Raw genomic sequence first — 12731 nt, 5'->3', positions numbered from 1 at the left:
ATGTTAATATTTAGGATTTATTCAAATAGAGGTCAGAAAATACGGAACAAATTTCATTGTTATTTTGAACAGCCCATAACTTGGTACACATTCTATTGAGGTTCCAGTTTTTACCATTACATATGCAGGCAGAGTACATGTAAATCAGCAGCCATGGCATTCTGTACACAAAATACAGCAGGGACCGGGATCATCAGCATACACTCTTATAACTGAATGCTTAGTCCACTATATTCATGATTAGCACAATACCCATAGCCATAAATTATACAGATAAACCTACACTTCAGTACATAAAATATGGACTGGTAGACTAAGGCCAAAGTAAACAAGTAAAGTTTAGACTACTAAAAAAAAAAAAAACACTAAAGAAAAAGAACACTAAAGGTGATAATTACAGAGCGGTATAGAATAGGAAATGCCCCTTTTATGAGAGGAAGGAATTACATGAAGCAAGTATCAAGGACTTCAAGTATGGTCTCCAAGACCAGGCTTAATCCACATTAAGTCTGAGTCGCATGTTTGAGATAGAACTAGATTATATGTCAGTATCCAATGTGTCTATGCCCAGGTATTTTTTTTTACTTGTACAAAATAATATGCCATATGTAGAACCAAAACAGTGTATACTTAATAAAATAAAAATGGTATTCAATGGCGAGCCTTAAGGGGGTACTGACATCTCAGCCGAGATAGGAATACTACCCACATGATATGGCCAGTGGTAGGAGAGTATAGAAACAGCCAAACTAGCCGTTTAAGCGACTTTTGTAACTCTCATAAAAATGCACAAGTACCACGGAAATAGTTTAGCACAGCCAGCTACGCTGCTTCCGTAATTCTCAAGCTGTGGAAACACTGTAGCACGCTGTACGATGCCGTTTCCGTAAGGCCATGTTTACATTTGCACTTGGGGATTCAGTTTTACTGTTCTGTCAGGGAAAATATAATTCCTGCCATAAATAAATCCCTTCGACAGAAACAAATGGCGCCCAATGACTATAGTGCAGCCTCCTGGGCTCCTTGCATGCCTCCCGGCATTTTCCTGAACAAAGTGCTGCACTATTTTGTCTAGGAACCTGTAGTCAATCTTCACTGGAGGCTCTGAGGCGAATGTGAAAGTCCAACTTCCATTCACTTCTGTGAGAGTTACGGAAACTGTGTAGAACTGCTAGTTCAGCTGATTCCGTACTCCTGGCAAGCAGTGAGCTGGGACAGGGGAGCCCCATTCTGATGGCAAATGAAGGTCCCAGAGGTGAATATGCCATAAACTGTCCCAGATGGGAAAGATCCTTTAAATGTCTATCTTTAAACATCAACCTTTTTTTCAGTTTGTATAGATACAAATTTTCTTTGTTAATATCGATCTTCTGAAAGGTTACAGCACATTTTCTCATACAGAGCTCATAGGGTATGTCCACACCTACTGAAGGGGCGCATTATTTGTGCAGGAAGAAAATCAGCAACAAATTACAGCTTCAGACATCTTGATGAGATTTCAACAAATCTTACCCGCATGATAATAGAACCGAATGCAAATGTTTAAATCCACAGCATTCAATAACTACTACGGATGTCACCCCTTTCGATGTAGTGGAGTGAAAGCTACATGTTCTATATGTGGATTTTGCTGCAAATTTCTCCATGGCATCCACCCCTGAGGGGAAGTTTACTGATTGATACACTGGACTCGAGCCGTACGCCATAAACTCCCAAAATGACGTTGTAATAGTTGACACTCACTTTAAGCTGGCCAAACGTGATCTAGCTATTAACCATTCGTTATATCCATCATGAGCCTGAAGCCAACGGAGGATGACAAGCCGCTGTCAGACACCTATGGCAGTTGCTCAACTTCAAATCAACAAGGGATTGGTCAAGTTGACCAGTCATGAAGGCATGCATCTGGCCTCTGACGAATCCCAGCGAAAAAGGATTTATACTTCTTTCCTGCTAGATCCATTTCTGACTTTGGCTCAGAAAAACAAAAAAATGAAAAACTGCCACAACACCCCCCCCCCCCCCCCCCTCCACCACCACAAAATTTGCTTTCTTGCCTGTGATACCACCCTAAATGAAGGCTTTGATCAAAAGCTCAAACGAAATGCCCTTTGTGCAAGATGATGGCGAGTTCAGGATACCCTTTTAGCAGATCTAACTTTATTATTCCAGAAAATGAAGGCTAGTATCCCAGAGAAGAGAAAAAGAGGAAAACTGTTTCCCGTCTGGGTTCTGTAGCTGCATTTCCTAGTAAAACACAAAATCCTATAAACCAAACTAAAGGTGTGAACCTAGCCTCACCAAACTACACATCACCACTATCTGGTGTTCACACTACACAACGTTAGGCGGATTTCACACACAGGTTTTGTAGCAATTTTTCATGCAGTTGTTTGGAGCCAAAGCCAGAAGAGGATCCTGCAGGAAGGAGAAGTACAAGTCCTTCCTTTATAGTTCCCATTCCTTTTGCATCCACTTCTGGCCTTGGCTCATAAAACCACATTAAAAATTGTCAAAAGAAAACCTGTGTGAAACCATCCATAATCTTTACATTCAATGGTTTTTAATAAATTCTGCATCCCTTGCAAGGAAGATAGACCACTAGGACTTGAGCAAAGAGTGAACTGCTCTTTCAATGGGCTCGAAAAAAAATTCTTCAATACAGATTTAATAGCCTAACCAAGATGGACATGCATATTAGAGAATATATAAGGACAAGGAGAACAGTTCCGCTGTTGCTACAATCTAATGAACTCTTGGGGTACATTTGTACAAAACAAGTCAAGATGAGTAAAGAGCATGCTTCTTCTCTATGGCTTCAAAAGGTTCCAAAGAAACTTGAAAACATGAATGAAAATGTGATATTGTGTTCTAAATGTTCAATTCTAAGTAAAAGAATGTAATTTGCTACAAGTTTAGTAGCTGAATACATTCTCCGCACAGCGGTCTGGAGAATATACTATTCACATTTATAGCAGACACCAACTTACACAGTCTCTGTAGTATGACCTTGTATCAGCTTTTGTGCAGAAGTATATGGTAGCTGGAGTAAACATTAACTGGAATTGCTACAAATGGACTGCTTTATCCGCCCTGCATGAAACTTAACCCTACGGTTACCATTCAGAAAACCAACACACTGCCATGTTCTATTGCTACCGAGGCGATATTGAGGAAATATTTGCTTCTTCTGTAAACGTTTCTGATCAGACACACAAGGGTCGAGCTCGTTTAAACAGGTTTATACTTTTACTGTATTTGATATTACGTGAATTGTAGCAGGCCAAAATTGTAACACAAGCAATGCCACTCTAACAAATGCCTAAGTGTACAAGCTTTAAAGATTGGCATGTTTCCTAAATAGTACTGTTATCCCCCCACCCATTGCATGAAACAGAGGGTAAGCCGTTGAAACAAGGTTACGCATTGTGAGTTATGTCAGATGAGACTCCAGCTCCTGTTTAGAGAAAGACATGGAAAAAACCCAATGGATGCACACTTGGCACGACTGTCCATTTGATCATGTAAGATGGATTAATGACGTAGCAGTTGGTAAAAGGGTTTGTGCATGAACATGAATGAGCTGCCATGTTTTGTATTTAGCGGTATACAGTACATAATGGTTGCTCCATTAGCACATATAATAGTCATGAAATGAGTAAGGACATCAACTTCAGGCCATTCCCTCCATACAGAAAAATAAAATGGATTTTGTGAACAATGGTAGTGAATGGCTGAAAAGCTGCCTGCCCCAGTTAAGTCTGTAAAGCAAATGTAATAAATAAAGGTGTCCAAGATGAACTACAGTCATCTCCTGAAATGTGGGCTAAGCTGTCCCTTCAGATGTATTCCTTGTGGAAAAGGAAGAATACTGCTCGGTTACATGTTGAACCCATAGCCAGGAGAAACAGAAGGGGGAGGCTGAGTGAATGTTGGTGGTGCTGTATATCCATAAGCGAAGCCTGGCTGAGGTGGCACCACACCACTAGGGCCTGCAGTAAGCATCAGTTGTTGACCTGCAAAGAAAGATGGCTACAGTAAGATAAAGCAGACTTGAACCACTATAAAAATAATCAAGTAAATGGGTCGTATTTTTACAAATAACAAGGAATTTATGAGAGTCCTGCACTTTTAACCCTTTTTAAAAAGAAATTTAGGTTAAAAGTTGAGTAACTTTTTAAATACAAAAACAATCTAAGACTACACTAAAAACCAACTTGATTAAAAACTGCAACCTATACTAAAAAAGGAAAGGGTTTAACAAAATAGAAGCCAAAATTTATTGTTTGATTAATAGTGGTTTAGCCATAGGTGAACAGATTAATGCAGCTAGGACTGCTGCACTCTAAGGGCGGGCTCACATGGACGTATGCATTAAATGTTGCCCAAGTCATGCAACGTTTTACCCCTATGGAGCCAGCGGTGACATGGCCTATCGCCACATATCGCACACATGCTGTCATGCCCTGTTTTTTTTTTTTTTTTGTTAAATATCCCGCTCTGTCGCCTGACAACAGCACATATATACGCCACCCATACAAAATGTAATTGCATATGGGGGGCATTGATTATGCACCCATAGAGAACAATGGGCTCTCTTGTGCGAAATACACGGCAAAATAGAACAGGCTACGTTTTTTTTTGTGCTTGTGCATTATGCAATTCCTACACGCAGATGTGTGCAAAAAACTGTGTAAGGCAATGTATTTGATAGACTACGAACTACCACATATTGCATGCGTAATACGCGGTAATCTTACCTGGCCTCAGGGCTCTTTTACACAGAACGATTATAATCGTTCAGATTTTCGCTGGATTGTGTGAATCTAAACAATTGTTCAGTGCAAATACTGCAGCGACTGAACGACGAATAATTCGTTCACTTATCGTTCATTGTGTGCAGGCATACAAGTAAAATGATTGGCACATGTAAACAGGCAGTCACCCATCTATAAATGACTCCCTCCATTAACGGAGTGACTGCTCCTATATGAAAAGGACAAGAGCGGACAATAATGGTCCAGTGTAAAAGGACCCTGACAAGTCATTCGCGCCCCCCAACCTGACATGTTATAGTGCTTGAATGTCACTCGGACACTATTCAACATGTCTATAATCTCTTACAGCATTACTTGTCGAATTAGGACATTCAATACTATTACAAATCACACCCATTATCTGGGATGATAGGCAGATGTGTCAGCCAATGCATAAATCTAACAAGAACAAAAAGGTAAATCATATGTCTGCTGGTCATTGGAATACCAGGATATTTCCCTCATTAAGCACGCACTGCAGTGGCACAGCTTAGCAGATCGCAGGTTAGGAGGCACGCTTTGGCGCTGCTGCATACCACAGCATTATACTAGCCTTAATAGTAACGAATAAGCACCTATTCTGGTAGATGGGTCGTCGCAACAGAGCCTCTTGCCCTAATGGCAGCTGAATGAGAGGACTCGGGCCCCATAGTGCTCTATTTCAGCACTCAGCCCTGGCAGAACAGCACGGCTCAATCATCTAATATGGTGCTGGTAGCTGCACTCCTTGTGCGCACAGGGGAACAGTGGGAGACTCTTGCCTTGAATTCCCAGCTGAGAAGGAGGGGGATCGTGGAGAGCACTTCTGTAGGAGCCCTGCAGCCCTCCACAAAGGTGGTGGTAAGCGGGAGTCTTCCGGGCTCCTTATACACACCAGCCCTACAGTTCACTTCTAGTGTGCAGTGGTTCCCCCTCCTCCTCCAGCCCCAAACCTCCATATGCCCCAGGAAGGAGAAATTCCTCCTATTCGCCAACAACTGAGGATCTCGATGATTGGAACTGGAAGGCCCATCTAAAAGCCATACGCACTAAAAAGAAGCAGGATGGCCTGTTTGCCCACCTTGAGTGTTCCAATAAGGAGGCGCTAGAGACTATAGAAAGAGGTGCAACACATACAACTTAATTTAGTAGAGGCGGAGGTCATTGAGGATCAGATATTTACAAAAGGACCATCATGCTGTCCTGCAAGAACACCAGATACGGTTCTGGACGATTCAGAAAACCAGCAAAGATGTAATGGGTGAGGAGGTAGAACCAACACGATTGGAAGAATGGGCGCAAGAGTGTTTCAGTGATCTATTGCAACATCCCATGGGGAAATTTGTTGAAATAGACTGGATCCACAGAACCCAAAGATCCAAGCCTTCAGACCCTTCCTGCCTACGTGACGTGAATTGCAAGATCCATTTTTATAAGAAGAAAGAAGAGACAACTAAAAAATATTTAAAGAAAAGGGTCCTGTCAAGTTTGGAGACATTACTCTCACTGCCCTCCCTGATCTTGCCAGAAGGACTTTCCAGCTCCGCAGGGCCCTCAGTCCATTACTCGTAGCCGTAAAGGGGAAGAGCTGAGTGCCAAGTGTGATGGCATTGCTGCTATGTTTAGGGGCCTGGGAGGTCTCCCCGAATTCTTTTCCACCTTGAGCCACGCATGATTGCATTACGAAATTCGCCAGAGTCACTCACACCTCCACCCTTGCCACCAAACAGAAATGGCACCCTACTGGAACTGAGGCAAGACTAAGCTCTACAGAAGCCCATTCCTCGGCCACCTAGGAAATTACATTCCCGCCCCTATTTGAGGTTTCATTTTACGTTTGGCCTGGTGCAAGGTCAATTTTCCAAACATCGAGCTGAAGTGCTGTCCTAAATTTCTGCTTGAGTTATTTGCTGATCCCCTGTTATAACTGTCCAACAGTTTATTGTTATGTGGGAGTGTTGGGAGAGTCCTGCCTGGGCCTATTTTTACAGTTCTCTTTACTAGTTATTTAACCAGAGGAGCCCTGGGGAATCCTACGGAAATTGTCTTTCTACTGTGGGTTTATATTGATACCCAGTTTTAACAACTCATTTCCAATTGGCTTTCCTCCCCCCACTTAGGGATTACAACACAATGGGTTGTAGTGACAAACCTCAAATGTTAAGGCCCTTTTACACAAGAGGAGTGTCGGGCAAACGATGTGCGATACTTGTTTCAGTATATACTCACTCCCGTGCTGTTACACAGGAGCGAGTATCGCTGGATAGCTCACAGCATGGCCAGCAGGGAGGCGGGGCGGCTGGAGGAGAGTCCTCTCCCTACTCTACCCTCTCCATTCACTGTAAGTAGCGGCTGTTCAGAACTGAACATCTGCTGTTTACACTGAACACTAGTTATTCGGGTTTTTAAGCATGCTTAAAACTGAATGACTGACTGATTCTTGTCCAGTTATTCAGTTTCTGTATGCTTTTACACAGGATGATTATCGATCAAAACCCAGCTGGAGTGCAGGGTTTTGAACGACCAGAACGATTATCCCGTGTAAAAGGGCCTTTAGTTTTAAAATGGGGTTGATCTTATGCAACCCAGGATTGTTATTGGTTGCTCTATTATTTATACCTTCCTAAGTCCTCTCGTTCATCTTACTACCTTCTCCCCTTCACTGCTCTCCCCTTTCTCTTTCCTGTTCCCAGTTCCCTGCGGGACTGGCCTGCTGACTTTAAAGCATGCTGCTTAGTTACCATAAGATGGTGTCCCTGACATTTTGTACCTATAAAACGCCAGGGGTTTCAATAAGCCGAAAAAGTGTAGCCAAATCCTATATAGAGTCCACAACAAGAAAATCATGATATCCATGTTTCAGGAGACCCATGTTGTGGCTTCTGGAGTTCCTAGCTGTAACAATAAATATAACACATAGCAGCATGCTCCTAATCCAAGCAGTAAAGCAAGTGCAGTATCAAAAGTTTTTGGTGTTTTTTTTTTTACAAATCCTTCAATCCCACTTACACAGCTTGGCATCTTGACAAAGAAGGAAGATATATCCTTCTAAAGATCCTGATATCTGAGCATACATATATTATTGCTAACCTCTATTTTCCCAACCAGCAGCAAATTTCGTTTGTGACCAAAGCTCTCCAGAAACTGGCTGAAATTTGCAGAGTTCCAGTATCATACTGGGTGGAGATTTTAATTTCGTGTTTGACCCCTCCATGCATACCACCACTGTCTGCTCTTATGTTTCCTATTCCACGATTTGTAGACTGAGGAGGATCCTGGCAAGTCTAAAATTGACAGATCTATGGATAATTCTCCACCCTCACACAAGATTATGGTTCCAATTCCATGGCACAAAACTCCTATAGAAGATTACTTTTTAGTTTCACATGATCTTCTAGAAGGATCAGGTTTTCCGGTGGTCGGACCACACGTCTTTTTATTGTTCCCTTGGCTATAAGACTGAAAAGGGAACAAAGGCCCTAATTAGCACGTACATGATAAATTAAAGGACAGCACTTGTATGTCAGACATCAGGAAAACCATTAATTTCATATCGGACCACCGACCCCACATCTGCCCCCATTCAGTGGGAAGCATTAAAATGTGTCCCTAGAGAGGTATTAATTTCACATGGTATGAGATTAAAGACAGACAGGTTCCAAAATAAGCTTTCCCCAATTGTTACAGACCCTAGGCTTACAAGAGTCAGATAATAAATTACATTGTTTTGATGCTCTAGAGGCCGGAATATCCTCTCTCCACCACAAAATTCTGCTACTCCTCGAAATCAAAAAATCCTATATCTTAAGTAGAAGATGAGAACTATGAATATGAGATACTATGAATATGGTGACAATGTGGGAGATTGATAGCTAAAGCATTACATCCCCGTTGATCCCACTCCCATATTTCTTTTATTAACTCTCCCTAAACCAGGGAAAGACACCACCCTCGGTCTGTAGTAATTTCTTTAACAATATTAACATATTCTCTAAAATGACTGTCCATTGCTTAAGTCCCTATGTTCCCCACATAAGGAACAGGTTGGTTTTGTCCAGGGCTGGGAAGTTTGGGACAACACTATTAAAACATTTTCCTCTGGTTTCAAAGATAAGAAAATCCAGTTGCCCAATATGTTTATTGTCTATAGACACGGTTAAAAGCTTTCAACAAGGTTTGTTGGGAGTTCCATGGTGGCAACACTTTCTGGAATAGGTCTAGGCTCCAGAATGCTATCTGGGACCATGTCCCTTTATAGCAGTGGTTCTTATCCTCGTTGGAGATACTGAACCCAGCAAAGTTTCATACGCGAATTCACTAAACCCTTCATAATTGGAAAAATAAAAAAAGATTTTTCAGATTCAAAACATAAGTTTATATTTTCTTAGTGCACAAAAAAGAACCAAGCATCAGTTGTACACAATGAACCTAATGAATATTTACTGCAAATCAATGTGACTTTTGCTGTGGCCTTTCGGAGACAAGTTCAGAAATGCGCGGCTTCACCTTGGCAAGTGCCACTCATGTCATTTTTGCAACAAAGTCTGTTACTTTTCTTTGGTTTTTAGGTCTGCCATTCTCAGATTGCTCGCAAAGATACATTGTAAAAAGCGGTACGAGTATCTCAGGGGCTTTCTTAGCAATAAGAGGGTACGGAACGATTTGGTGACACCAAAACATTAAGTCTTGTTGCTCTGAAGAGTTGCTGCTGAACCTGGCTCTGCTACACTTCAATGATTTTGTCGAGGTATTCATCATTAACATCTGCTGTCGCAACACTAGATGTGAACGGCTCTCACCCATGCTGGATATCACACTCTGATGGGGAAGTATCCGTCGGGACACTTTGTAAGCTCATTTAACTTCATAGCAATTGCTTGCTTCAGTTCCCTGCATACAGAAAGGTCTCCAATTCCAGACAAGTCTTCAATCTTACTATCAGTTGTTCAGCAGGGGAAAGTTTGCAAAGTTATCATTCTCTGTTCGTTGTTTCCATAGGCAAGGTTTTTGTGGCCAACGCATGCCTGTGAAGAACACAGTGCGTAACAATGTGTGGTGCATTGCCTTTGACTAATGCGCTAAAACCAAAGTTTTGTCCCAGCATGACTAGAGCTCCGTCCGAACAAACTGCAGAAACCATATCCTACAAAAGATCATTGTCTTTGGCAGAAGTCATCCACAAGTTTCTTTACGAAGGCTGCCTTAATTGTTGTTGTAAGGGGCTAACCCAAAAAAATTTTTTTTTAATCTCGCCTTTTTTCACATAGCCCATGAATACACCAAGCTGGCCACTTGGAGAAATAACTTGCCTCGTATTAAATAATGAACACCAGCACATTCTAAGTTGTGGGCGATGGGGGGGTTCAGAGGGGAGGACGACGATCGAAACAGATTTGCCCAATCTAGAGCTATATCACAAAGCTACCATCTGTAACTGTGTCCTAGACTCTTTTCACCACGTCACAACCCAAGTTTGGGTGGCAATAGAACAGAATTTGAATCCCCTTCAGATTCAGGGAGCTTTCCGGACCTCCCCTCCCTCCCCAAAAAGGATCTGGCTGTGAATAATTGGGAATGTCAGCCTACTTACTGATTGTTTTAACAGTCTTTCTCCAAGAGCGTTATAGAAAAAAAGCCCAATTTCAAAATCTGGTCTCCTCACACCTCTAGTGGGAAATCCTCAGCTACCCTCTACAATGTTGAATTCTTAGCTCTCATTTCTTGTTGCAGTGGATTTCTCTAGAACATGTGATGTGATGGGAACGTTAGGTATGAGGACTTTTTTTTTTTTATCTAGCAGGGGAAAATCTGCAGTACCAACAGGTTCGTGTCTCCAATATTTGCAGGTATGCCAGTTACATCAACACCCTTATACTTACTTCTAAGCTGACAATTGAACTTACTCCTTTAGAAAAAAAAACGTGTTTGTCCTTGGAGGCTCCTTCTCATGTGGTTTCCTTGGTCTACAGATTGCTACTAAACAGAGAGATGAGCAATATTGTAACCAGCTGGATTGGGTCTTGGGAGGGGAAACTGGATTGATCAATTTTTGGAGAGCTTTGGGACAAATCCTACACACTGACCATTAAAACCTGTACATTAAGTAGGCTACAGGAGTTTGACTATAAAATAATATATCAGTAGTATAGGACTCCTTCTCAATTACATAAATTATTCCCATGCATTTCAGACCAGGGCCGGAGATGCTTCTCATCCACAATGCTACATATATGGTGGGAGTGCCCACTAATAGCTCTACTATGGCTGAATATCTCCAGACTGCAAACAGCTCTCAGTGGTTCTCCAATTGTTATCACACTGGAGACTGAACTCTTATCCACGTTTCCAAGTCTGATCTCCAAGTCTAAGAAAGTCTTGTAGAGAGAGATATATAGATAAGGCTATGCACTAGATTCTCAGATTCTGCAAACAGAGCATTGCAATTCCAAGAATATGGTGTAGGCCATGGATCGTTTGAAACACATGGAGGAACTTAGATGCTATGACCTCGATGAGTAGTCTTCTGTTTTTTTGGATTAGGTGCATAGACTTCAGAGATGCGCCTTCCTTCTAAAGTTGCTTGGAGAATAGCATAATTCCCCAAACCGTAATGATCAGATTTGATTCACAGAGTAAGCCCACGGGGCACCTCATACCCGTAGCCTTCCCTTTCTCTCCTTTTTGTACTTTCCTTTTCTTCCTCCCATCCTAGATCTTCCCCCTTGTTTAAACGTTAACCCCAAATCTTGACCAGAGGTTGCCACACTGACGAGGATTGATTTTATAGGGAATTAACCCTACTAGAGAATGGGTCCTTCATAAAAAGCTGGAGTTAAGGGGTGATGGCCTCTTGAGGTGGTGATTCTTGTTCATGAGGTAGGTTTGTTTACATTTTTTGAGAACCAACTTTGATCGACAAAAATAGATGACAAATAGTTTATGCAATTTTCATTTATTGTATCTTATATCCACGTTCATATTGTGCATGTAAAGGGCTTTCAATAAAAACTTTTTGAACATAAGTACGCATTGCACTCAATGTGTAAGGACACACCTCTTTAAAACAATTGGAATAGTAATGCCCAGTTGTCAATTTATTTACACACACCCAGGAGAAGTAATAGATGAATGCACAATGCAGTTATGACAAAAGATATATTTCTAAATTGTTATCTCATGGAGAATGCAAGTATTTACTAAAACAGACATGTCAGTCGAGTTATTGGGTGCTGTTTAAATGGGTTGTTTTAATAAGATGATGAGTCACTTTCAGTTTTAAAGGACAATGTTAAAGAGTCACCCTATCTGAACCACCCCTATCTAGTGCTTGCACAGGTTATGAGGAGGACATTTACTGATACATGAGGATTCATAAAATCATAGAACTAATGTATTGCCTTATTCCATCAAGGAAACGTTACCAAATACTATCGGAGTCGGCTCTGTTACTTGTTCCTCTTCCTTCCTCAAACTTTCTGCAGCGTGAAGCTTGTCCACCTGTTAAGAAAATGAAACTTTTAAGAGAGTCATACTTTAAATTGGGTAATGCTGTTCTGTAATAATGCACCAAACTATCCAAAGCTATATCTTTCAGAGAGACTGGATCCTTGCTCTGTATAACAACCCCTCGGCCAGGGTCAGGGTCAACGGAACCTTGTCGAATAACATACCCATTCAGAATGGAAGACAGGGCTGCCCACTGTCGTCTTACTTGTATATCCTAACAATGGAGTCCTTGGCCAACGCTATCAGGAGGAATGACTATCAGGGGTGGGACAAGCGGACTATAAACTCTCCCTATTCGCGGACGACCTCCTTATATATTTGTCCTGCCAGCACGTGGGAATTCCGGTTCTGTTGCAGGAGTTTGGCAGGTTCAGCGCAGTGAGCAACTTCAAAATCAACCTGCAGAAAACTGAAATATTGAATGTCTCC

The 12731-nt window shown here is 41.7% G+C and overlaps 1 protein-coding gene across 2 annotated transcripts in view; it reads right to left on the bottom strand.

Moving 5' to 3' along the window:
* Positions 1-3227: 3227 nt before the first annotated feature.
* LOC136627971 (clathrin heavy chain 1-like) overlaps positions 3228-12731 on the bottom strand; it is an 88007-nt gene continuing 78503 nt past the window's right edge. The window contains exons 31-32 of one of the 2 annotated variants that reach the window (XM_066603526.1): positions 12218-12293; positions 3228-4016 (exon numbers count right to left, since the gene is read on the bottom strand). In XM_066603526.1, coding sequence (XP_066459623.1) covers positions 3880-4016; positions 12218-12293 — 213 coding nt within the window. In that variant the 3' untranslated portion in view covers positions 3228-3879. Of the gene's footprint in view, positions 4017-12193; positions 12294-12731 lie in introns of both variants that reach the window. The other variant, XM_066603527.1, reaches the window with a different exon arrangement.

This window comes from Eleutherodactylus coqui, chromosome 5 (assembly GCF_035609145.1).
Source record: "Eleutherodactylus coqui strain aEleCoq1 chromosome 5, aEleCoq1.hap1, whole genome shotgun sequence".
In the NCBI taxonomy this organism is placed as follows: Eukaryota; Metazoa; Chordata; class Amphibia; order Anura; family Eleutherodactylidae; genus Eleutherodactylus; species Eleutherodactylus coqui.
Note: the sequence above shows the minus strand (reverse complement) of the source record. Positions and strands in the feature narration are given on the sequence as shown.